This window comes from Macaca fascicularis, chromosome 2, assembly GCF_037993035.2.
Source record: "Macaca fascicularis isolate 582-1 chromosome 2, T2T-MFA8v1.1".
NCBI classification, from domain to species: Eukaryota; Metazoa; Chordata; class Mammalia; order Primates; family Cercopithecidae; genus Macaca; species Macaca fascicularis.
In genome coordinates this window covers 182402575-182429718 of record NC_088376.1, presented here as the reverse complement: position 1 = coordinate 182429718, position 27144 = coordinate 182402575, and the positions used below count along the sequence as shown (strand labels likewise).

The following is a 27144-nucleotide window of genomic DNA, read 5'->3' as shown; positions in this document are numbered from 1 at the left end:
GGTGCTGTGTTGTATAGATGTACTACTAAAGGATGGAGTTTAAGGTTTCTCTGTTTTCAGTAGCTCAGAGCTTTCACCAGTGAAGGGGCAGCAAAGGGCACTGGTGGTTTCCCAAGTGGAGACACTCAGAGGCTCTGTTCTCAGATGGGGAAGTTGAGATTAGCCTTCATCAGTGCTGCAGGAGGTATGATAAGCAGGTTTCTATGTTCTTAACTTTCCAGTGAGGTCACAGTGCAGGGACATAAAGGGGATTTCCGAGCCTTTTAACACTTCCAGGTACAAGCTCATTAAAAACCTGCTAAAAAGAATAAGTGAATAAAATGAAACAAAAAAGAGTGGTTGTACAGACAACAGAAATACAGGCTCTTGATGAATTTTAGCAGGGTTTTCTGAAAATCTGGCTATCTTTAAGGCCGTGAGTATTCTCATAAACTAACAAACAAATGACCTATTAAAGAAAACGCCATTTAATCTCTTGCCATTTGCTACTTTGCTATAAATTTGATTTACTTCTTTTGGGAGAATTACCCCAGAGTAGTGGTTACCAAACTTCAGCAGACATCAACTCACTTGGAGGACTTGTTAAAACGCAGATTGCTGGGTGCCACGCCAGGATTTCAGATTCGTTAGTTTTCTTATTTTGTCTAATGGATTATAATCTATTATATGTGTTATTTATTATTTTTAGGAATTATGTATAATGTAATAAAATAATTTTTTTATTATAAACACCTATTATTTATAATAATGTTTATTTATAAGCATTATTTATTTTGATGCTGAAATTGTCCACCATTTGATAATGGGGAGTCTTTTCAAGCTGGATTCTGTGTCCATTTGCTGTACACTCACTGTATCCTCCTTTCTACATGAGATATTCCTGGCTCACCTAAGACTTTCTCTGCTGCAGTCCTGGAATTAGCCATTTTCCAAGGAGCCATGCTCCTCTTAGTGGAAAATTGTATTTATAAATCAAGTTCTGGGCTTTGGGTGTGCTCATTGTTAACGGGGTGTCACTGCTTCCAGACCTATGAGTGGCCAGAGCTAGAGAACATGTGTATGTAAATATGTGATATGTATAAAAAACATGTACAATTAACATGTATGTGTATATAAACACACTTTTGTGTCTATATTTATTTATATGTTGTTTATATATAAGTATATATTATTAGATATATTTAAAATATATACAATATTCTCTTTCTCTTTGTGTGTGTGTATATATATATATATACACACTATGATTCATGTGATACATTCAGTTCCAACGCAACACTATAGGTTTTTATGCTAAAGGCACAATAAAATTTATTTACTTCAAGTATTGGAAATAAGAAATAATATCACATCCCTTCCTTTGAAATGCTTTGTTGTATTCGTCGTAACAGTTTTCCTCCTTTGCATAAGAAGTTCCTGGCCGGGCGCGGTGGCTCAAGCCTGTAATCCCAGCACTTTGGGAGGCCGAGATGGGCGGATCACGAGGTCAGGAGATCGAGACCATCCTGGCTAACACGGTGAAACCCCGTCTCTACTAAGAAATACAAAAAATAGCCGGGCGAGGTGGCAGCGCCTGTAGTCCCAGCTACTCGGGAGGCTGAGGCAGGAGAATGGCGTGAACCCGGGAGGCGGAGCTTGCAGTGAGCTGAGATCCGGCCACTGCACTCCAGCCTGGGCTACAGAGCAAGACTCCGTCTCAAAAAAAAAAAAAAAAAAAAAAAAAAAAAAAAAGAAGTTCCTGACTTCATTCATGCATTTGTCTGACAGCCATCTTTCCTGGAGGTATTACTTCCTTCAGAATTAACAGCATGTAACTTTTCTTTATTTCTGATGACCTGTTTTGAAATTCTCATGGAACTTACATTTTCTCCCCTTCCATGTTTGTAACGTCCTTCCCCTTCTCATCTATACAGGTGGGCAACGCAGCGTGAGAAGTCAGAGCCAGAGCTCTGAAGCAGAAACTTGGCTCCCGGCATCCTCCTGTACTTGCCTGTTTGATCCGTCATCCTCTTTGTAGCCAATCTCTGAGCTCCACCACCACTGCCCATCCATGCAGGGGCCCCCTTTGCTCTGTGTTTGGGCTCTGACTCCCTGTTCCAGGCGGTCACTCCATGTGGACACCCTCCTCATTGAGCTTGGGTTCGGGCTTCCTACATTGCATTGCTGGCCTGTCTAGATGCCCTCCTGACCGCTCTTGGTCCCTGAAGGCCACCCTCCCCTCCCTGCTCTGGTTTTGATTTTCCACCCTGGATATCTCTCATTGGGGCGCTCTCCTGCCCTGCTTGGTTGGGCTCTGTCTTTCCATGACAGGTCACCCGCCCCTCCCCCCCACCCCCATCCTATTGATGCCTTCTTTATCCTGCCTGGGCTCTGGCATCTCATGCTAGGTCTCCCTCTTATCAATTCTTTCCTTTCCTTTCTTTTCTCTTCTCTTCGCTTCGCTTTGCTTTCTTGACGGAGTCTTGCTCTGTTGCCAGGCTGGAGTGTAATGGTATGATCTCGGCTCACTGCAACCTCCGCTTCCCGGGTTTAAGTGATTCTCCTGCCTCAGCCTCCTGAGTAGCTGGATTACAGGCATGCACCACCACGCCCAGCTAATTTTTGTATTTTTAGTAGAGATGGGGTTTCACCATGTTGGTCAGGGTGGTCTTGAACTCCTGACCTCAGGTGATCCACCCACCTTGGCCTCCCAAAGTGCTGGGATTACAGGTGTGAGCGCCTGCACCTGGCCTATCAATGCTTTCTTTACCGCACTGGGGCTCCAACACCTACTCTGGGCCATTGCCCCTCTCTACCCCCTACCACAGATACCTGCCTTGCTCTTCCTCAGCTAATGACTTTAGAACTGAAATGTTCAGGAAGGGAAGGCCTCAACTGGATCGTTTAAAATATAAGGAAATGGAAGCCCCATGGTTTGCCCAGAGTCACACAGCAAATTAGTGGCAGCATCGGTACAAATCCAGTTCTCCCTGAGTGTAAGTTGGGTAAAGACAGGGGAGCTTGTCTTTTGTTCACTACTTTATCCCCAGTGCCTAGCACAATGTCTGCATTGAGTAGAATGAAAGAATAAATGTATTATTTCCTGTTTAACTCTTGTCCTTTTCTTTGTCATCTTGATATGTGTGTGTTGTATGTATGTGTGAATACTGGTGACTCTTTACACATTTGTCTATTATCAGTAGTAATTAATGCCCTTACATAAATGTCAACATCTTAATTTCTGTGCCTAGGAATTTCATCAATTCCATGAATTTCTGGAGTTTCTAGCTGGATAGATGGCACACCTTATAAACTTTGTCATGTGGTTAAGGACATGGAAGCCCTAAAAAGCAGCAGTCATTACAGCATCCCAGGACTCCAGGACTTCCACCAACTGTGGAAGAGAGGATGTGTGATCACTATCAAAGTTAGTTTTCTAGTCACTAGACTATAATCCCTTCAAAAGATTTGGAACCCTACAAGAGAAAAATACCATCACCAGATGGCAAACTTGAGACCCAGGATCCATTCCTTCAGTCACACTGTTCAACTAAGACCGTTCTGCAGATGATCTCACAGCGCAGTGTTTCTAAAACACATGCTGAAGAATCCTGCCTCTGAGAGATCCTTCTTGAGAGGAGGATTCTGAGTTCCAAAAACATTGAGAACATACTCGCATACATGTCTTCTCTAGCAGTTCACAATGGACATGAGCATTGTGAAGGCGCTAAGAAATGCTGGAGTGGAGAAAACTGTTTAACTTTGTGTAACCTGGCATCATCCAAATTTACTTAACCATAAAGCTCCGGTATAGAATAATACCAGTTTCAGTCTCATTTCCTCATTCATGCAAAGGGCAAACACATTATGTTACCTGGGGCTTTTGCACAGAGTGAGTGAGATAAACATATGTAAAGTATACAGCGCCATCCTTGGTATGTGCTACACATATGATAGGTGTTAATTTCTTTTCTCAGATTTTTTATTTACTGGAAACCGCTGTTTTATTATTGAAAAAGTTACATATATTTATTTATAATAATAGAAAGAATACACAAGGCTAAAACTTCAAACCATAAAAGGGATATAAAATTTAAAAACTATGTCCTACCTCAGATTCCCAAGAGGAATATTTTCATGTACCTTTCCAGACGTTTTCTGTGCATGTATATGCAGACATATCAGAAACAGATTTTCAAAAATCTGTTCCCAGTAAATGAGGTAATGGGTTTGCATTCATTTGTTTTGTACTCCTGCAGCAGGACTTGTAGGTTCTTCCATTTTGTGCTACCTCAATTTGTTTTTCTAAAATTCTTGGGAGGGGTGAAGTTAGGGCCTTATGTTTATAGCGAAACATTTACAAAGTGAATGTCACAGAGAACTGGAAACCCCCAGAGTGTTTGGGGGTTAACTAAAGGTCTAGTTTAAGTGTAAAGCCTTTTTTGGTAAAGACTTGCTTAATACTTCCTGAAGGAATTGGTGGGCTGGTATGTAGGTATTAAGGGGCTAGTATGTAGGTTTCCAATTTATGATGGTTTGTTTGACTTCTGATTTTTCAACTTCACCATGGTGCAAAAGCAATATGCATTCAGTAGAAACCGTATTTGGGGTACCCGTGCAACCATTCTGTTTTTCACTTTCACTGCAGTATTCAATATATCACAGGGGACATTCGACACTTTATTATAAAACAGACTTTGTGATAGATGATTTTGCCCAATTTTATGCTATTGTAAGTGTTTTGGGCACCTTTAAGGTAGGCTAGTCTAAGCTAGGATGTTCAGCAGGTTAGGTGTATATTTAATGCATTTTGACTCATGATATTTTTAACTTAAGGTGGATTTATTGGGATGTAATCTTATTTTAAGTCAAGGAGCACCCACGCTCCATAATAATTAAATTTGATATCTTTTATTTTAACAGTTATGACTTGCCTTATAGGTGGCTATATCTAGGTATCTCACCCCTGAGAAAATACGAGTTCTTTGAGGACCCTGTTCATTTCTTGTACCAATTCGAACACATTAAAGGGATTTAATATGGATTTGATGAAGCGAGGGAGTGTCCAGAGAAGACCAGAGCACCTGTTCTCTCTACCAGAACAAAACTGTGATTAAGGAGGTGAATGTTCGTTTATCTGTTCTTTCAGGTAAGGGTGGAGGATAGGGAAGGAGAACATGGGAGCCTGGGCAGGGGAGGGTCAGAGCTGCATCTATAGAGAGACACCAGTTTGTAATTACTCTGATGATATATTAGCTTCCCAGGGCTGCTCTAATAAAGTACCACAAACTGGATGGCTTAAACAACAGAAATTTATTGTCTTACAGTTTTGGTGGCTAGAAGTCTAAAGTCAAGGTGTCAGCAGAGCCAGTTCTTGCTGAGGACTCACTCTTTGGCTTGTAGATGGCCGTCTTCTCTCTCTGTCCTTCTGATCATCTTTCTCTATTCATGTCTGTGTTCAGATTTCCTCTTCTTATAAGAACACCAGCCATATTGATTAGTGACCACCCTAACAAACTCATTTTAACTTGATAGGCTCTGTAATAACCATATCTCCATATAAGGCCCCATTCTGAGGTACTGAAGGTTAGGACTCCAACATATGAATTTTGGAGGGGACACAATTCAGCCTGTAGCAGATGGGTTATCATGCTGGGCTTTAGTGCTTTTCAAGACTCACCCTGTGCCAGTATGCCCACTCACCAACTGCATCTGTCAAAATGTAGGCTCCTTAAAGAAATGAAAGCATTAAAATCACATGTGGTGATTGCCATTTATCCTCTTGTTGACAAACTAGTTCATTTCCCTGAGAGAGTGTTTTGTGTGGTCTGAAGCACCTGCCAGTCTATCCGTGCTGTACCCTCCCAAGACAAAAACACAGGAAGCCGAGCCGTAGGTGACCACTGGCATCCACTGCCTTCATGATTTCCTCTTTGGTTTCTTCGGTTTTGTTCCCTTGCTTCACTCTGTGACTTGTCTGGACATTCACTCTTTGACCCTTGTGGCTAGTCCCTCCCCTTCTTCTTTATTGCCTGGAGTTATCTCCCTATTCCCATAACTCTAATCACTTCTTTCACGTTCTCCTTCAGTGAAGGATGAGGAAATTGAAAGCAGAGTATGCACGTTTTATTAGGAGATTCAAACGGCATCCTACTGCATTAGCCTCAAAAGTCCTAAAATATAAAGACATCCATCTGACAGATCACTGAGGGGAGGACTTATTTTTCTGTTTTAGAAGTTTCTGATTAAACTCAAGAAGAAAAGAAGCTAGTTGTTTCTCACCCAGGAGTGGATTTGTGGTTTGGCTTCACCATGGCTTCTTGCCGTGCCTGGAACATTAGGGTGCTGGTGGCTGTCGTGTGTGGGCTACTGACTGGCATCATTTTGGGACTGGGCATCTGGAGAATTGTGATCAGGATCCAAAGAGGTAATGTCCTGCTATGTTTAACTCAGAGTAAGAGAAGGCATGGGACCTCTGTCCCTGCCACCTGAGGCACAAGTACTGGGAGGTGCCTTGTCCAGTCTGAGGCATCCCAGCAAGATGCCATTTATGGGATATAAAAGACCAAGTCAGTTAAGCCTAGCAGATGGTTGAACAGAAATGAATAGGTGTGGGTGTGAATGGGGAGGGGGAAAGAGTGACATAATTGAATTGGCGTCTTTATGCTCTTTTAACTCCAGACTGAATTGGTAGAAGAGTAATAATTAAAACAATTAGTAACACATGTTTAGGTCTGTTGGGTTAAATTAAGGAAAGGGTAAATCGTTATGAACAAGGACACACACATGCAGCAAACACGTACACACACGTGCATAACACACACACAATCAAACATGCACAGAATAGAATTTCACTTTAAGAGAGAAGTTAAAGAAACTCATCACCAAGGTTTAAGTGAAATGATCTCATGGTTTGCACACAAATTTCCCACTTTCCAGATGTAGGAAATTAATCAACAATTTAAAAATCATTTTTAAATGACTTTCCTGATTATTCAACAAATATTTATTAGTTCCCCACTGTGTGCCAGAGCTGGCCTGGAAAAGGAGGACGTGGGAGGGGAAGTATTGAGTAAAACAATGATGTTAAAGCAAAGCCTGCTGTAACTCAGAACAGAAAATTTCAATGATCCTAATGCTGGATCCCTTGGGCTGTAGAGCTTCTCCATAAAGGAATTCAATATTGGATGGGCTGCATACTCCCTTTTGTAAAAATCAGAGAAAGCTTCTAATGAAACAATAAATAAGGGTAAGTGTCATGCACGTCCATGTGAAGAGACCACCAAACAGGCTTTGTGTGAGCAACATGGTTGTTTATTTCACCTGGGTGCAGGCAGGCTGAGTCCGAAAAGAGAGTCAGTCTTCAGCTGCTAAGCCGAGAAGATCTGGGAAGGAGTCAGTCAGAGAGTCTTGGCCCAGAGCTCCAGGGGCTCTGGGAGTGGCTGCCAGGTGAGTTGAACGGTCCGATTTCCAGTGGGGTCCCGCACAGATGGGACACGGCTTAGGAGGAATCCTGGGCTGCGGGCATTCCTTGGCCCAGTGGCCAGATTTCCGGCACTTGTAGCAAGCTCCTGGGGGAGAAGGTTCTGGAGGAACCCCTGGCAGCTGCGGTTCAGGTGTTTGGAGTTGTGTGCTGGAGATGTGGCTGGGGTTTGTCTCACAGTGGAGGCAAGGAATTGCAACTCAGAAATAAGTTGCTACTTGGCTGCCTCTACTCTATTATTGTACACCTTGAAGGCGAGGTTCATTAAGTCCTGTTGTGGGGTTTGAGGGCTGGAATTTAATTTTTGGGGTTTTATTTAATGTCAGGAGCAGATTGGGTAATAAAATAAAATGCATATTGAAAATAAGATGGCCTTCTGACCTTTCAGGGTCTAAGGCTGAAAAGTGTCTCAGGGTTGCTGCTAAACGGGCCATGAACTGGGCCTCTAAGTTTTTCATATTTGATGAAAAAGAGCCTAAATGCTAACTGATTTGGGAGAGGTCGGATAAAGAAAAAGGAACATTAACCTTGACTATGCCTTTAGCTCTAGCCACTTTTAAGAGGAAATTGCTGGGCAGGTGGGGGAGGGCTAGTCGCGGAACGAAACTAAGCCAGACCGGTGTGAGGAGGGGAGGTGATAAAAGGACTATAGGGTGCAGGAGCAGAGACTGAGGAAAAATTGGGACCTAGCTTGGCCTGGCAAGGAGGGGAGAGGTCAGATGGGTCTGTAGAAAGGGATGATTTTTAGAAAGACTCACCGATGCTTGGGGTTGGGGCTGAGGGGACAGGTGGGAGGAAAAGAAGGAAGATTTGGGGCGAGTTGCAATGGGAACAGAGACTAGGGAGGGACCGATGTGTAAAAGAATGCCTGGACATCAGGCATGTCAGACCGTTTGCCCATTTTACAACAATTATTTAGATCTTGCAGGATGGAAAAATCGAAAGTGCTGTTTTCTGGCTATTTGGAACTACTGTCGAGTTTGTATTGGGGTTAAGCAGCATTGTAGAAGAAAATAAGGCGTTTAGGTTTTAGATCAGGTGTGAGTTGAAGAGGTTTAAGTTCTTGAGAACATAGGTTATGGAGAACGAAGAATGGAGGGTGGAAGGTTGCCTGCGGTGAAGGAGGCAAGCCCAGAGAAAAGAGAGAGTGGAGACACAGAGAGAAGGAGTTCGGGGGTTCTTGCCCTCCAGAAAAGCAGGAAAGGGGTCGGGGAGCAGAAATAAGGTATTGGGGTGCCAAAATAAGAGATCAGGGTGCAAAAATAAGAGGGGGCACAAAAATAAGACATCAGGGCGCAAAAATAAGAGGGGGCAAAATAAGAGATCGGGGTTCTTGCCCCTCCCCTAGAAAAGCAGAGAAGGGGTAGAGACAGGGAGAGAAGGGGTCGGGGTACTTGTTCCTCCCCCAGAAAAGCAGAGAAGGGGCAGAGACAGGGAGGGTAGGAGTTGGGGTGCTTGCCTCTCCCGCAGAAAAGCAGGACTTGCCGCTTAGGGTGAAGGACCAAGGCAGACGTCCCTGCAGCGTGGTCAGACACCCCTGAAACGTGGGTGAGTAATCAGAGAGGCGTTCCTGCAATGATTAAACACCAAGGGAAGGCTGCCTTCCCCAGTCCCTGACCGGTGCCGGCGTTTTGGGTCCACGGATAAAACGTGTCTCCTTTGTCTCTACCAGAAAATGAAAGGAATTGAAATTAAGAGAAGGGAGAGATTGAAGGGTGGTGCCAAGACTGAAAGGAGAAAGAGGTCGAGGGATAGTGAGAGAGGCTGGAGAAGAGAATAAAAAGAGGCCGCTTACCTGATTTAAAATTGGTGAGATGTTCCTTGGGCTGGGTGGTCTGAGGACTAGCGGTCATAGGTGGATCTTTCTCAGGGAGCAAAGAGCAGGAGGACAGGGGATCGATCTCCCAAGGGAGGTCCCCTGATCCGAGTCACAACACCAAAATGTCATGCGCGTCCGTGTGAAGAGACCACCAAACAGGCTTTGTGTGAGCAACATGGCTGTTTATTTCACCTGGGTGCAGGCAGGCTGAGTCTGAAAAGAGAGTCAGCTAAGGGAGATAAGGGTGGGGCCGTTTTATAGGATTTGGGTAGGTAAAGGAAAATTACAGTCAAAGGGGGATTGTTTTCTGGTGGGCCGGAGTGCGGGTCACAAGGTGCTCAGTGGGGGAGATTTTTGAGCCAGGATGAACCAGGGAAAGGACTTTCATAAGATAATATCATCGCTTAAGGCAAGGACCGGCCATTTTCACTTCTTTTGTGGTGGAATGTCATCGGTTAAGGCGGGGCAGGGCATTTGCACTTCTTTTGTGATTCTTCAGTTACTTCAGGCCATCTGGGCATATTTGTGCAAGTCTCAGGGAATGCGATGGCTTGGCTTAGGCTCAGAGGCCTGACAGTAAGTAATGACAATCGGGAAAGGCAGCAGGAGAGGCAGTATGCCCTCCGAGCAGGTAACTGGGGAGGACAGAAGGTTGGGGAGCTAGCAGGAGCATGGAGCATGGCTGCAAAGATCCACTGTTGAAGACCAACAGAGGGGTCTGACATACTGGCTGCTGATGGAGTGGTAGCTGGGGATGGATCTGTCCTCCCCCTATCCCACTGTCCTAACCAGTATTTAGAGAATGCTGTATAAATAGTATTTAGAGAACTAGAATGAGAAAATTTACCAGAACAAAAATAGTAAAATTTAAACTTGGAGCAAATGTGTTTTTGCTTGTTTGTTTAAGGTTGTAAAATAGTTTCATTCAGGTTAAAAAATTATGAACTATGGATTTTACCCCATTAAGACTGCCAAATTTTTAAGACCTCAATTAAAGGGCATACTTCATGAAGTTTTTTTTTTTTTTCCTTCCTTCCCTTCCCCTCCCCTCCCCTCCCTTCCCCTCTCCTCCCCTCCCCTTCCCTTCCTTTCCCTTCTCTTCCCTTCCCTTCCTTCCCTCCCTTCCTTTTTTCCTTTATGTAAGTGACATCTACTCTTAAAGGGGAATATATGGTGACTTACAAAGGACACAGTTATAGCAAAAGCCTTCAAAACAAGGACCAAAGTACAAAAACAACATAAGAAAGAGTGCAGGGTGGGGGACAGAAAACATGAAAGTTCAAGGCTTAGCGGGAGTTTCTTAAAATAAATACAAAATATATTCCTGAACTCTCTGAGTGCTAAGATCCAAAAGGAGGCATAATAAGTGATAAAGATCCCATGTCTAACAGCAGAGGCATACCAGCTCCTTAAAAAGACAAGCTTTTCTCTGGTTCTGAGCACCATTTTTCAATTGGCTGTTTATATAAGGGATATCTCTTAGCTTTGGGGTAAACCCAACGGAAAAGGAGAGGGTTCTCACTATCATTTAAAGAACAAGAGTGAAAGACTGGCACTGTTTGCTGTTACTATTTTGCCTTGTACATTTTATTGAGAGTGCATTTGAGGTGGTAAATTCTGTTTCTTTTCACTTCACTCCACTCCACTCTACTCCATTTCTTTTTATCCTATCCCATCCCATCCTATGTAATTGTTGAATATTCTTGCTTGGGTTCCTTTATTCAGGTATAGACATAAATTAGTTTTACTTTTTTTTTTAAGGGGGAGAGAGGTCACACATATCTCTGAGAAACTGATGAAAGCTATAAATGTCTTAGTAGGGAAAATATACATAAAAACACAAAATTTTGCATAAATTAATTTTATTGCATTCAAAGTTTATTTTGAATAATTACTCCAGGCTGGAGTAACATATATATAAATTAAGATAACATATAAATTAAGTCTCTCTCACTTTTATTTTTCTTGAAAAAGTAATGACCTCATTGTGAAAAATAAAAAAAAAACTTCAAATTCTGCTCTGAGTAAATTTCAATAAGAAGTTACTCTGATTTGGCAGTAAACATTGATGTACAACAATATTTATGCTATTTATACATGTAATTATTATAATACCTATAGTTTTAAAAATTCTTACTATGTTCTAGGTCCTATGCTAAAAACTTAGAACAAATCTCAGTTTTGCCAGAACTCCAGCCTTTTCACATTGGGCATTCTTCTTAGAAAAACACAAGAAGCAGTATAGCTTTTGGGCACCTTCACTCTTGATGATGAAAGTAAAATGAAAACATAATTAAGCTTTATTACATTTCTTCTCATTGACATTTTCCAACTTGTACTAAGTCTGATATAATCATAGACAGATGTCCACAGTCATAATGGTAGAAAATATTTTCTTTAACTCCTCTCAAAGGGAGAGTCTCTTAACCTCAAAACTCATGAGTAGTGCGTTACTTGACCATATTCTACACCTCTCCTGGTTCATAGAATTTCCTGCTCTTTGCCACCAGGACTGTTTTTTTGTTTATTCACTTATCTCCAGATACTCTAACCTTCATTCTCTACCACAGGATACACCTGTTCCTCAGTCCTGCGAGAGATTTCAGGACATTGAAATAGTCCCAACCCCCAAGGTCTGACTTCATAGCATTGATCATTTTTGTTGTTGTTGTTTTGTTTTTGTTTTGAGATGGAGTCTCGTTCTGGAGTGTGGTGGCACGATCTCGGCTCACTCCAACCTCCACCTCCCGGGTTCAAGCAATTCTCCTGCCTCAGCCTTACGAGTAGCTGGGACTACAGGCGCGTGCCACCATGCCTGGCTAATTTTTGTATTTTTAGTAGAGACGGGGTTTCACCATCTGACCACACTGGTCTCGAACTCCGGACCTCAAGTGATCTGCCCGCCTTGGCCTCCCAAAATGCTGGGATTACAGGCGTGAGCCACCGCACCTGGCTTGATAATTCTTACACTGTGGAAAATACAGGTTGTTGTGAAAAGTCAGTGAGAGCTTTTTGTTTGTCAGAAAATAATCTGACCACAGATACTTGGCTTTAATTTCACTCAATTACAGTACTTCTTTCAGAGGCAAACTCAGTAAGTCTAACTCATGTGACTGTTCCTGGAGGATATTTTCATTTGTGGGTTAAAAAACAAAAGAGTCCAGAGAAGTGTTTTCTGGAGGCAGAAAGTTGGTTCTAGGCAGCCATAGTGTTCTTTTGTCTTAATCCGGGTGTTGTGAATCTTTCCTCTGCTCCTTAAGCAGTCTCCCTTCTTGCTTCCTCACATAACCACCCCCCAAAATAAAAAAAAAGTCCATGAAAGGGAAGGAATTTTTAAAATAAATTTATTCCAGTTTGGCTATGTAATTGGCTGAGGGGCATGGATTATGTTAACATCAGAATCAGTGATGCTTAAAGTGTTGATTCCATTTGAAAAGTTACTTTCTTAAACAAAGGGGCTAGAATCTTGGTTTAGTGGATTATTCCTGGATTTCCAGGTATTAGATTCTTTTACTTGAAATTCTGGATATGTCCACCACTTGTTGTTCTTTGATGACACAAATGTTGATGATCTAACATGGAATATAGTGGTTAAAATGGATACTTGAGAGTATAGGGGGAAAATGTACAAGAGTAGGGGAAAGAAAACTCTGCCAAACCGCCTGAGTTTAGATCCCAATGATGCCTCTCACTAACTTTGAGCAAATTATTAACTTTGAGCAAATTATTCAACATTTTTGAGTCTCAGTTTTCCCACCTATTATGTGCATACTAGTAAACCCTATCTTATAGGGCTGTTATGAGGCTTGAATGAGTTAATACATTAAAAAGTTTAAGATGATGTCTAGTACATCGTAAGTACTGAATAAATTGGCTGCTCTCCTCTAGGAATTTTTAGGTAATTCAGTGTAGAGCATAGTTTTCTCCACTCCCTGGCTTATGCCTTGGATAGATACCATTGACCTAGACTGGACCTTTGGATTGAGACTCCAATTACTAATCCAAAAGTTTGCAATAGGTTTAATCATTAAGCTCAATTGACTAGCTCAAAACAGAAACAGAAACAGTTCTAAGAACTGGCACATCTTCTTGCATTTGCCTTTCAATACTTATGCTGCACTGCACCGTCAGGAAAAATGTTTATTAAAAGATTTAGCCGTGCATACCAACGTATAATAAGAATTTAAAAAGGAAAAAACATTTAACCAATTTATTGAAATACTGAACCAGGTTGTTAATACCAGACAAACTTTACCTTAAATAAAGACTATACTTTATGTGTTTTATTTGTATAAATCTTTCGGGTTTTTTTTTTTTTCTTTACAACCAGAATAAACTTTCCTAAACATTGTCTTCTCATTTAAGAGTAAACTTTATTGTCACCAAACTATTTCAAATTAGGACAAATGAGAGATGCCTGGATTTTAAAACCCAAAAAACTAAGCCAGGCACCAGAAAGGATCTGCAGATGAAATTTCTTAGACTAAGGAAATATATTTTTATTTCCCTACTTATTAAAATCAAACTTTTCAAAACAGACTCTAATTTTGTCTAGGAGAAGAAATTAATATTTTTTATTTGGAATCTTTAATATCATTTTATGCTGCTTTCTCAACCAGCGTGTGTGTGTTGTATATATTCTGTATTTAAACTTCCAAGATGTGTAGTAAAAGCATTGAAAATGTGTAGTAAAAGCATTGAAAATAGGGCTAATAATTCTAGATATACTACTTTGTACAATTTAAAAGAATATAGGAAAATTATCATTATAATACTGGTGTTATAAAAGAAAAATATTGCTATTAAATATGTTCCAAAATATGGAGCCTCAAATAAAAGGAAGTTGATGCTGCCTGCTGCAACCAACGATAAAGGCAGGTACTGTGAGGAGGCAGCAGAAGCACTTGATCAGTTACAAGGAGATCTGAGGCTAGCACCTGCTCTGCTACCAATTAATTACTGATCTGGAACTAATCACTCAGCCTTTATGTAGAATGAGGGGGTTGGGTTGATGAATAACTAATGTCACTTTTTTTCAAGATCATAATTCTAAAACTAGTTATATGATATGAACAAGCCACTTAATCTTTCTGAGTCTGACTTTCTTTATGTAAAAATACAGTCTTAAAGATACCAGTACTACTTTTGCTGTCTTTTGTGGGTAATTTAGGTATTTCAGAGGCAGAGTCTTGAGTTGCATAGCACAAGGTGTTAAACAGGTGATTGTGACAGATGAATTGTTAGTTTGGCTTAGACTAGATATCCTCAACCAAGATGCAAATGGCAAAGAAGCCAGTCAGCAAACGTTTGTTGGGTACCTTCTATTCAACAGCATTGTGTTAAGACTTGAAGATATGGACCAAAACCCTTGTTCTAAAAATGGGCAAATTATTTCTTAACTTTAAGAAATGACTCTTGACTTACAGCAAAAAGATAGAAGGAGTAGACATGGATGGATCTCCTTCTTGTTTACAAACGTAGAAGTTATAAATAAAATATGACAATAATTTTCTCCTTATCTTTCAGTTACAGCAGTTTGACCGACTATGATGTGTTTATGAGTGGTTTTTCTTGTATTTGTTTTTCTTGTGATTTTTCTGAGCCTCTTGGATCTATAAGCTGAAGTTCTCAATAAAATTTGGGAAATTTTGGCCAGGCGCAGTGGCTCAAGCCTGTAATCCCAGCACGTTGGGAGGCCGAGATGGGCGGATCATGAGGTCAGGAGATCGAGACCATCCTGGCTAACCCGGTGAAACCCCGTCTCTACTAAAAAATACAAAAAACTAGCCGGGCGTGGTGGCCGGCGCCTGTAGTCCCAGCTACTCGGGAGGCTGAGGCAGGAGAATGGCGTGAACCCGGGAGGCGGGGCTTGCAGTGAGCTGAGATCCGGCCACTGCACTCCAGCCTGTGTGACAGAGCAAGACTCCGTCTCAAAAAAAAAAAAAAAAAAAAAAAAAAAAAAAAAAAAAAAAATTTGGGAAATTTTGACCATGATTTCTTCTGATATTTTATCTTCCCTATTCCTTCTCTTTTCCCCTTCTAGGATTCCAATTGCATATATGTTAGACAATGTGTTGATATTGTCCCATAGATTCTTGAAGCTCAGTTTATTTTTTAAAATCTGTTTTCTCCCCAGATTTGAGAGTAATTTCTACCCAGACTTTGAGCTTCTTTTCTATATGATTCCTTCTATTCTGGGATAGCTACCTTCAATTTCCAGTTGTTCTTGTAGCCCCAAAGAGTTTCCTGTCATACCTTAACTCATTAAGACTGTGACTTTCTGATCAAATTTCAGCCACTTCTGCCATAGAGACTGGGTAGTGCCCTTAGTGGAAATACCAAAGAAACTTGGAATACCTTTCAGTTTCTGCCTGTTTTTCATTGCTGTCCAATGCCTTTGAGTAGTTTTTTTAAACGTTTGTACATATATTAAAATTGTTATCTATGAGGGGGTTAATATGGTGCAATCTATTCCATCATTATTGAAACCAGAACTCTACCTCCTGTATTTATTTTTATTTTTTATTTTTTTTGAGATAGAGTCTCACTGTGTCACCCAGGCTGGAGTGCAGTGGTGTGAACTCAACTCACTGCAACCTCCGCCTCCCAGGTTCAAGAGATTCTTGTGCCTCAGCCTCCCTAGTAACTGGGATTACAGGCAGGCAGCACCACACCAGGCTAATTTTTGTGTTTTTAGTAGAGATGGGGTTTCACCATATTGCTCAGGCTGATCTCGAACTCCTGACGTCGAGTGATCTGCCCACCTTGGCCTCCCAAAGTGTTGGGATTAGAGGTGTGAGCCACTGCACACAACCCTGTATTCTTAAAGTTAATTTGTTCACTTTTCACTCTGTTTTACAATTTGGAAACCCTGCTATCCCCAACTCAAAATAACTAGTCATTAGAACCTAACAATTCTTTATCAGGTATGCATTCTGAATCTAGTGACACCCTAACTTGCTTAGAGTCACTGCTTGAGTTCTAGTTCTCATTTAACTGGTTTTCCTTGCCCCTTAGCCTCAGTCATTTCCCATACTCCTTCACTTATCCTCCTAAAAAAAATTCCTTATTATGTTACTCCTTTGTTTTATGACCCCTGTAAGGTTCCTTCAAGATTAAATCTTCTTGGTTTGGTTTATAAAGTCCCTTCCAATCGAATCTATGTCCTGATGTTGTTCCACATAGAACCAATGCTAGATGTTAAACTCTTTTCTGTTCCTTAGACACATCAGAACTTTCCATGTTTTTGTGATTTTTGCACTTTGTGTCCTGCCTACTTGGGTCACCCATTTTCATCTGGCTTTTCAAGATGTAATTTTAAAATCCAGTCCACATACTATCTCTTCCCGGATCTTCTTGGCTAGGTTACCTCTGTCCTCAACCTCTCTCCTATGTGTTTTTACTGTACTTATAAGTCTCCAAGTTGACTCTATCTATCTATCTATCTATCTATCTATCTATCTATCTATCTATCTATCTATCTATCTATCTACTTACCATCTATATACTTTCTGATTTCTCAGGGGATTCTAATCTCCTTGGTCACAGCATTATGTGTTTCAACTATGTCTTTTTGGTATCCATAGCATCTAGTAAGCATTGTACATCTGGTGCAGATTCTCAGTTTTTATTTTATTAATGATGATATTACAAAGAATATTTCTCAGCAATGATACTCAAAGCAGTGGTTTTACGTATAGAAATTAAGTGGCCACAGGCATGAAAGGAGAAATGATTCAGCCAGGTCATGACTGCTCTGTTATTTATTGTTTTTTTTAGGAATATCTGCTACCTCATCAAGCACCCCTACAGAGTTCTGCAGGAATGGTGGAACCTGGGAAAATGGCAGATGTGTTTGTACAGAAGAGTGGAAAGGACTGAGATGTACAATTGGTAAATTACTTGGGATAATGCTAAGGTGTAAGGTTTAGGTCACTCTTGTGTTAATAAGAATAGCAACAAAGCTTCTAGAAGCTTCAGTTAATGGTTACAGAAACAATGGGTGTAATGATGATGGCTTTAGAGTGTGTTTATCAGCTCAATAGTAAAAGATGAGTTTTCTTCTTGGGCAATTTATCAGTATATTCAATGCACCTTATCTGTTTCCTGACTACTAAGTTTTTCTGCAATCTCACAGCTGTGTTTCCTTCTGGCTGCAGTGACTAATCCAGGGCAATGAATGACATGATTCTCTCAGGTTCTTTCAATTGGTAATATGCCATAATACCCCATTTCAAATATCACCACTCTAATATATTTAACTTTTCTGAAATCAAGATGCATCTTCCTAAGAATATACTTATATTAAATTTTTATCTTTTCTTCCTTTACCTTGAAGAGTTATTATTAAGTTAGTGGTGTGATTTCAATCAATTGTGTCTCAGAATCAAAGTTCAAGGCCATGTTTAAATTTGAGGTGTGCTTCTCGACACTGTATACTTCATGCTGTCTGCTTAGGGTTCAGAGCCCTAGATATCCACTGCAGTCATTTCCTATACTCCTACCGGTCAATATATCCCACAGACCCCATGAATTTGCCTTTTTGCTTTGCCCACATCCTCATGATACCGTTGGCCACTATAGGCTCTATATTTTTAGTTCTCAAGATTCCAACTAATCTGTTACAGTAGCCTAGCTCACATTCCCTCTCTACCCAGGTTTATATTGTGCACATTTCAACTGGAACCTGTATTCTAACATACTACTTATTCTAATGGCAATAACTTAACCAGATAGGAAAGTATAGAAGTTCCTCACAGGCCGGTGGGTTCTATAAGCCTTCTATTGCCTTTCAAATTTCACTGCATAGGTTCTGACCTTTGACTTTTATCTGGTTTCAATTTTTTAAAAGTATGATTTATAATAAAGAATTTTTTCTCTTTTTTTACAGCTAATTTTTGTGAAAAGAGTACCTATATGGGTTTTACTTTTGCCAGAATCCCAGTGGGCAGATATGGACCATCCTTGCAAACATGTGGCAAGGGTACTCCAAATGGTATGTGTTTTCCCAAACATTTACTCTATTTACGCAGAAGAATTACTATGCTGCATCATGCCTCTCATACCTCCAACTCGTGTTAGGTACCTGAAGGGCATCAGGAAAGGTTTTGTGGAAGGACTTGACTCCCTTTCATGATGCTAATGTTCAAAACTTAAGGTAGTATCTCACAAAATCTTAAATTTCCCAAAAGTTTAATATGAATCCGTTGTTTGTGAATTCCTCTGAATCTTTCCTCAGTTGGTTTATTTTTCCAGCTTTTGCTTTCTCCTGGAGTTTAATTAAATTGACATTTGCTCCTTTAGTTATATAATTAAAAAAAATTTCTAATCAGTCAAAATTATGGACTAATATCATGTCTATTTTCAGATTTCATTTTTCCAGGTAGAGATGCATGGTTAAGTCTGTTCATAGTTGGTAGTCCTTCACCTTCTTGGTCATTTTAGTTGTCCATGTTGGAACATTCTCTAACTTCATTCTACTTTTCTTGACGTGACTACATTACTTGTATACAGGCATTCAGAGAGTGAAAGAGTAAATAGTATTTTCCGTTTCTAATATGGTCCCTGATAATATCCAAGATTTTAATGATTCATTTCAGTGCCACATTGGGTAATATCTTCTGAGTGTAGGCTTTAGAAATTCCTAGATTCTATCCTGATAACAAGAGCCTATTATGCCGTTTAATTTTCCCTAATGTTTTACCTGTCCCTTGTTTGCCTTGACTTGCATCTGAGCAATCCTACTTCTCACATCATCCTGCAGTTAATTCGGTACTTCCTATGGGACTAGATATCTCAGGAATACAGCCAATTGTAAATCAATGACAAAAATGTTTGATAAAACTACTGCTGGCAATGGCCCTGAAGGGAATGTGACATTTTACTTAGATATTTATTTTTGTATGGGTCAGGGGAACTCTGAAACACTAAATAAATTAAATGAATTGCTCTTTTTAAATTGCTTTTTATCTTATTATTATGAGAAATTATGCAGATCTGTATTTGATTTGTGGAATTCAAATTGCTTCCACCCATATACATCATTGTATTAGTCCATTCTTGCATTGCTATAAAGAAATACCTGAAATGCCATATCAGTCATGCTTACTCAAGTATTCATGATCCTGCTCTCTCCATAAGTCCTCCTGAATTTTTTACTCGGAGCGTAAAAGGGGCTTCTGCCATGTTGACACTTACTATTCATTACTATATATACCATACTTTACTATATGGTATGCTATTGATACCTATTGTCTTGATTTTACATGTTTTGTGTGTCCTAAATATTTCATAATGGCTTATAAAACAGATACAACTTACAAAACATAACTGTGCTACTGAATTAGGAAGAGCAAAGGTGTCAGTCACATACCCTAAGAGTCATCACACTTGTTTAATATACATTAATTCTTTGGGACAAGAGACTCAACATTTTTTATTTGGTTATTAATTTTTCTTTTCTGAGCACCTATTAGGAAAACATGTTTATAATATTTACTGTCAAATTTCAGATTGAACCTATAATTTTACAGATTTAGATTCTGTTGGCAATTTTGTTTTTAGTTTTATATTAATAATTACTTCTAATTACTCAATATTATATACCAAATGATCAAAATACTTTTCAATGATTTTTGAGTGGGGATATTTACACTTTTAGGTAACATTGAGGAAGAGATGCATCTGACATGTGCCCACTTAAAAGTTATTTATAGCCCATAAATACGTTAGAAATTTTCATTATGTCATGGTGTAGAGGTGAAGCCATCATATAAATTAAGAGTGACTCCAACTTTGTGCTTTACATGTTATTGAAGCAATCTCTAATTTCAGTGTTTCTAGTTGTTGTCCCAAGAAGGAGCTGCCCAAAGCTGGTTCTGAGGAAAAGTCTACCTTTTGGTCAGCTGTCCCTCTAATTATTTTCTATAGCAACTACTTAAGTATTAACTACAGAAAGGCAGTGAGGTAGGGAGGCTTACGTGATAATCCTAGGAAATAAACCAATGACCCAGTAAACATTTATTGAGAGGCAACCAAACATCTAATAAATACAATAGAATATAGCAGAACTCTTTGCCTTTCAGCTGTTATCCAGATTTGCATAAAGCAGTCAAGATCAACATATAATTCAATATCTATTAGGAATTTTTCCTATTGTTTCTAGTCTCTCAGCCTAGTATTCTGTCATCATATCCACTTGAAAGCCATTATGTGCCTTATTGTTGAAAGGTAAATCTTCCTTGAAGACATCAAAGGAAGGAAATAGTCAACTGGTCTTTTGAAGTCCAGATTCAAAAATCCAGACAATAAGTGGTATCTGCCTAAAAATAATATGCAATAATTTTTAATAAATAACTTGTGATAAAAATTAGTTATTGCCTAAAAATAATACGCAATAATTTTAATAAATAATTATTTTTAATAAAAAATTTCTTTTTATTAAAGCAGGCAATCCAATGGCAGTCCGGCTGTGCAATCTCTCTCCATATGGAGAGATAGAATTACAAAATGTGACAATAGGAAATTGCAATGAAAATCTGGAAACCCTGGAGGAGCAGGTATGCCATATGACTCACTGACGGGCAACTGGAAGAAGTTCTGATTCCGTGCAGTTTCTATTCTTCAGATACCTGATGGTCAAATCAATGCTTTTAAAACTCTCAAATTAGAAATAACAAAAACTAGTGACTAAAGCCACTCTTATTTATTTATTTATTTATTTTGAGACCTAGTTTTGCTTGTGTCACCCAGGCTGGAGTTCAATGGCACCGTCTCAGCTCACTGCAACCTCCGCCTCCCAGGTTGAATGAAGCAATCCTTCTGCGTCAGCCTCCGGAGCAAGCTGGGATTACACATGCCACCATGCCCGACTAATTTTTGTATTTTTAGTCGAGACAGGATTTCACTGTGTTGGCTAGGCTGGTCTCAAACTCCTGACCACAGGTGATCCGCTTGCCTCGGCCTCCCAAAGTGCTAGGATTACAGGCATAGTAAGCCACCGCACCCGGCTGCCGCTCTTATTTTTAAAAGTTGACATCTGTTTGTGAAAAAGGACAGTTGGTTCATCAAATTTCAGCAAACGATAATCAATAGCACATTGAAAACGGCTTCATCTTTGTAGATCAGTGAAGTTTTGACTGGATATAGATCCCTGACATTTGAGACCAAAGGAAAGCCTCTTGATGGTGTAATTGAACCAGAATGAAGAGAAAGAAACTATAATCAAAGACCCTTTGAAACAGGAAACTCCAAACCTGATGCGGGTCTCAGGGCAGTATCTATGAGCAGGTGAAACAGAAAGTACATCTAACTAGATGTTTTTTTCATGCAGATTAAATTATTTTGACTGAAGTTGTACCCAAATGCACATGCATGGAAGAGCTAACACTAGGGGACAAGCAAGGGGAGGAAGAGGAAACCAACCTTTATGTACAGCCTTTCATGTGCCTGGCATGTTGCATATGTTATCACATTTAATCCTTATAAAACTTCTGTGAGTTGAATGTTATTCCCATATTATAAATAATTATAGCCAATAACACTTACTAATTGTTGAGCACCTACTGCATGCCAAATATTGTGCCAAATATTTAATGTATTTATTAATCATATTTAATTTTTATAACACCATAGATAGGTTTTTTTTTTTTTTTTTTTTTTTGAGACGGAGTCTCGCTCTGTCACCCAGGCTGGAGTGCAGTGGCCGGATCTCAGCTCACTGCAACCTCCGCCTCCCGGGTTCACGCCATTCTCCTGCCTCAGCCTCCCGAGTAGCTGGGACTACAGGCGCCTGCCACCTCGCCCGGCTAAGTTTTTGCATTTTTAGTAGAGACGGGGTTTCACTGTGTTAGCCAGGATGGTCTCGATCTCCTGACCTCGTGATCCGCCCGTCTCGGCCTCCCAAAGTGCTGGGATTACAGGCTTGAGCCACCGCGCCCGGCCTGATAGGTATTAATGTATGCATTTTACAGATGAGGAAAATGTGGTTCTGAGAGGTGAAGCATTTTGTCTAGTGACCACAGACAGAAAGCGATAGAGCTGTTCTTTATTTAAAAGTTCACATTGTACTACCCTGGCTCCCTAATCACAGATGGGCAGGGTAGCATTTGGGTGGGGACAGGAGATGGAGAGTAGAGGTAGCTGCCGATCCCACAAGTTGTGCCAACCCACAGACTGAGGAAAGATGCTAAATTTGGAATCTGACAAACCAGAGTCTGGTTCTTAGCTCTGCCATGTCTAAGCTGTGAGAAACTTGGTTGAGCTCCCTAACTTCTCTTGAAGGTGCACAACTCACAAAGTTTTTTTGCTTATTACATGTGATAACACCTGTAAACATCTAACAGAGTGCCTAGCACATAGCAGGATCTAGCAATTGAATTGGAGTTATTTGTTTCTGTCTACTGATTGGATATTGTTTCTGACACCCAAGTGTGAATAACTTGTAATATTGGTATAATTTGTGAAATGATGCTGCCATCTAGTGAAAACCAAGAGACACAAACGCACACACACACACGCGTGTGTGTGCACGGACACCCAGCTTCACCGATGACAATATGGATTGGCATGTTTTAGCCCCACAACACAGAGTCCTGGGGCTAACTGGCACCTAGAGAGGTTATCTTGGCCAGTGACTCCCAAACTACTGGTGCTGAAAAGCCAGTTTAAAAAATTTTGAACCCATCGCACAACAATAATTTTGTGAAATACAATAAAAATAAATTACTGGAAAAATGAAATGAAAAATACGCATAAAACGTACACCAAAATTTTAGAACTATTAGATTCAACAGCAAAAAATTGCTACATACATTTCTGACCAATTACTTTCAGTTTCTGTGCTTATCTCTCTATGACCTTCGTAACACACAGTGAACCAGTACTGGCCCATGGATACACTCTAGTAGCTCCAATCTAGCTAAGGCAGCCCCTTATAGTTAATCAATCCTGTCAAACAGGAAAGGCTGGGAAAACCACTGGCCTGCATGTACTTTGTCCTTTACACAAGGAAAGATGCAAACGTGGAAAACTGAGTGAACATGATGTTCAGGAGATTGAGGCTCAGCTAAATTCCAACTTATTTACCTGTAGTTGCTTACAAAGTATTTGGACATAATTGCGTAAAGCTAGGGTTTTTTTCTGTTTTTTTAAACAGGTAAAGGATGTCACAGCACCACTTAATAACATTTCTTCTGAAGTCCAGATTTTAACATCTGATGCCAATAAATTAACTGCTGAGAACATCAGTAGTGCTACGCGAGTGGTTGGACAGATCTTCAACACTTCCAGAAATGCTTCACCTGAGGTAAAACTCACAAAGCTTTTTTTTTTTTTTTTTTTTTTTTTTTTTAGAGGGGGTGTTGGGAAAGAAAGAGAGATGTCCTGAACTCCACTCCTTATTCCACAATATGGATTTGAGCATGGTTTAGGTTGCTTAAAGGTATTTTGCATAGCACTCCTGAGAGGTGCTCAAAGGTACATATAAAAAAAGAGCCTCTTGTCCAAATATTTTCTTTTAGGATATTCATAATGATCATTATCGTGTTGTCTTTTTTTTTGAGACAGAGTCTCATTCTGTCACCCAGACTGGAGTGCAGTGGCACAATCTCAGGTCACTGCAACCTCTGCTTCCCAGGTTCAAGGGTTCAAGTGATTCTCAGGTCTCAGCCTCTCAAGCAGCTGGGGCTACAGGCACACACCACCACACCTGGCTATCATGTTAAGTCTTTTAGGAAGTCCTGGAATGCATAAGTCTACTTCATCTTATGAATATGTTTACCAACTACATTTGACCTTACCATCCCTAGTGCATTCCAAGTAAATAATGTTTCAAGAACTTACTTTGGAACATGTGATTTTAAACTGAGATGCATTTCTATTAAGAATATTTACATTTTAGTCTTGGCTTTCTGAAAACTTTAAGCCTAGTTTACATTCCTGATATTTTAACCTGCTAAACCCTGGTACTTGGAAACAAGTATACTCAACATTTACTAATTGGTATAGCTGGATAGTGGTCAAACAGGGCTACAAACCACCAGTATGGACTCAACCTGTGTACAACTTGAATATCCACATGCCCTGAAAATAGCTACTCCTTTCTTCCATTCCCTTGAAATGTTTTATTTCAGAAAAAAATATTTTTGAAATATTTTTCCTGCTGAAAAGTAAGTGGGATTCGAGTTAATAAAAATGGAATTGAGTGGCTGGGCGCGGTGGCTCAAGCCTGTAATCCCAGCACTTTGGGAGGCCGAGACGGGCGGATCACGAGGTCAGGAGACCGAGACCATCCTGGCTAACCCGGTAAAACCCCGTCTCTACTAAAAAAAAAAAATACAAAAAACTAGCCGGGCGTGGTGGCGGGCGCCTGTAGTCCCAGCTACTCGGGAGGCTGAGGCAGGAGAATAACGGGAACCCGGGAGGCAGAGCTTGCAGTGAGCAGAGATCGCACTACTGCACTCCAGCCTGGGCGACAGAGCGAGACTCCGTCTCAAAAAAAAAAAAAAAGGAATTGAAAGAGAAAATAATGACCTCCAAATGTAGAATTAATGGAAGGATTAACCAGTAGGCAGGAGGGCTTCAACACTCCCAAAGAGGGAAGTTAAATAGTAATCAAACACCAAAAGATCATCTCTCTGACACACTCCTGAGTTCTTGATTGAAAGAAGACTACAAATTATTTTACTAAGTCTAATAGTTACTAAGTCTAATAGTTACACTAAGTCTAATAGGCATACTAAGTATAACTTAGTTATGCTAAGTATTATGAGCTGTAATTTTTAACAACCAGAATACTGTAGTCTTCTTATTTTGTTTCTGCTTTTGTATCCAAGTATTTGATTTTGTGTTCTTGGAGTTTGGTGGGGATTCCGTGAAAGATTTTGCTATGAGGTCGAATTCAGAGACTTAAACCTCCTAATTCACTACCTTAATTTATATTTTCACTTTGCCCTATCTTGATTCTCTCGGTCATCTTATGTGGATCAAATAATAAACCTTTAATTTTATAAAATGCTTGCCACTACATTATCATATCAGTGATGCCACTTGCTACTGTAATGATTCACAATGATAATGATGGTGATGATAACGTATGATATATGCTTCTCTGATGATCAGTATCTTCTCCTTGGCAGGCAAAGAAAATTGCCATAGTAACAGTGAGTCAACTCCTAGATGCCAGTGGAGATGCTTTTCAAGAAGCTGCTGCTACTGCTAATAATGATGCCCTTACAACGTAAGCACAAATTCAATTTGGAAAGAAAACTTGACTAAGTGCTGTTTACTTTCCTAGGCCAAAGTATTTCTCTCATGGATGCAGTAACTGATTCCTCTGGAATGTAGATAAGAGCTGTGACTTTCCACTTGACCTTCAGTTACTAGATGGAGTGGTATATGTTACCTCCTGCATCCAGGGGTGCTGGCCATGGCCTGGGAGATAGGGAGTAACTGGGCTGATTTAGATTACAACTTGTTTTCCTCACCTTAGTTTGGCATGACCAAGGGGCAACTTCCATGCACGGCAAGACCTCTTCCAACTTCTTTTGCAACATGTAGAGCTACAGAGAACAGCTCACTTTGCAGGACATACTGCCATCCCCCAAGCTGCACCTCACTTCTCTCTTTCCAAGGCCCTGGTGTGTTTTGATTATTTTCCTTAGCTTTCCTGATGATGTTTTCTTGACCCCTTTGTGGGACTTGTGAGAGGGGTGCCCCGTTGACTCAGCCCACTCCACTCAACCCCTTGTGGGAGGGAACGTGTGGATGAGCAAGTGTGGGAATCAGCCAGTCACTTCTCCACTGGCAGGAGCAAACTCTCTGCAGGCCCCAGGGCAGCATCCAGGTGGGGTGCCTGCAACCCTAAGGCCCCAGAGGGCATGTTACAATGCTCTGTTAACTCCACCATCCATGGACAGCATTGCATTATCAGCCCAGTGGGCCCTTTGCCTTGTCACATGGGGTGGCTGCTCTCTGCCAGTGAGGGCGAAGGGCCAGTGTAACCGACTTTTTGGGTACCTGCACTTGGGGGTCCCAAATTCTTGTCCAGTGCCCAAGAAGAATTAGGTCACATGGACAAATTGAAGGATGGTGAATGCAGAGAATTTTATTAAGTGATGAGGGCAGCTCTCAGTGGAGAGGGGAGCTGGAAAGCATGTGAGAAGGACAGGATGCTCTCCCCTGAAGTCAAGTCACCTCTCAGCCTCTCTCTTCTGAAGTCAGGTTGCCTCTCACTGTCTCTGAAGTCAAGTCACCTCTTCCTGACGTCCAGCCACTTCTCTTCTCTACCAGCTGAGTCTGGGGTCTTTATAGGCACAGGATGGGGGAGTAGGGCAGGCTGTAGTTTTGGAAAAGGCAATATTTGATTGGTAAAAATACATTATTCAGAAAGAACCAACCAGTGGGAGAGAGTGGGTAAACAGGGATTGAAGTTCTCACTTTGGGTTTCAGACCAGTTTTGGCTTGAAGTTTTCCCCCTGGGATCCACCCCTTTCTGCTTAGAGTTTCTCTGCCTCCTCCTTTTCTGACCAACACTACATTGAAAAAAAAAAAGAATTCCACCCGCTTTCTCTCCTTTCTCCTCCTCTTTTCTGGATTACTGTTGATTGAACATTTGTATTAAAACTCATATACTTTATTCATAGAGACCCCTTATGGGTATTCACTCTATTTTTACCTTATGTACAGTTGTCAAAACCCTTTTAAAATTTACATCAGCATGCATGCTTTTGTAGAAAAATAAGAAAATATGTAGCTTAGCAAAATTCAAAAAATGATCTTACCTTTATTACCCTGTTGGCGTATATTCCAGGTTTTTTCCCTCTGTTTCTCTGTGTGTGTGTGTTTGTATGTGTGTGTATGTATG

General features: G+C 40.4%; 1 protein-coding gene across 1 annotated transcript in view; it reads left to right on the top strand.

Annotated features, from left to right (window-relative positions):
• The first annotated feature begins 6045 nt into the window (after positions 1–6045).
• ADGRG7 (adhesion G protein-coupled receptor G7) overlaps positions 6046–27144 on the top strand; it is a 71412-nt gene continuing 50313 nt past the window's right edge. Inside the window, exons 1-6 of the mRNA XM_005548295.5 lie at positions 6046–6406; positions 17061–17174; positions 18172–18276; positions 20727–20839; positions 23437–23586; positions 25418–25518. Of these exons, the coding sequence (XP_005548352.3) occupies positions 6292–6406; positions 17061–17174; positions 18172–18276; positions 20727–20839; positions 23437–23586; positions 25418–25518 (698 nt within the window). The 5' untranslated portion in view covers positions 6046–6291. The remainder of the gene's footprint in view (positions 6407–17060; positions 17175–18171; positions 18277–20726; positions 20840–23436; positions 23587–25417; positions 25519–27144) is intronic.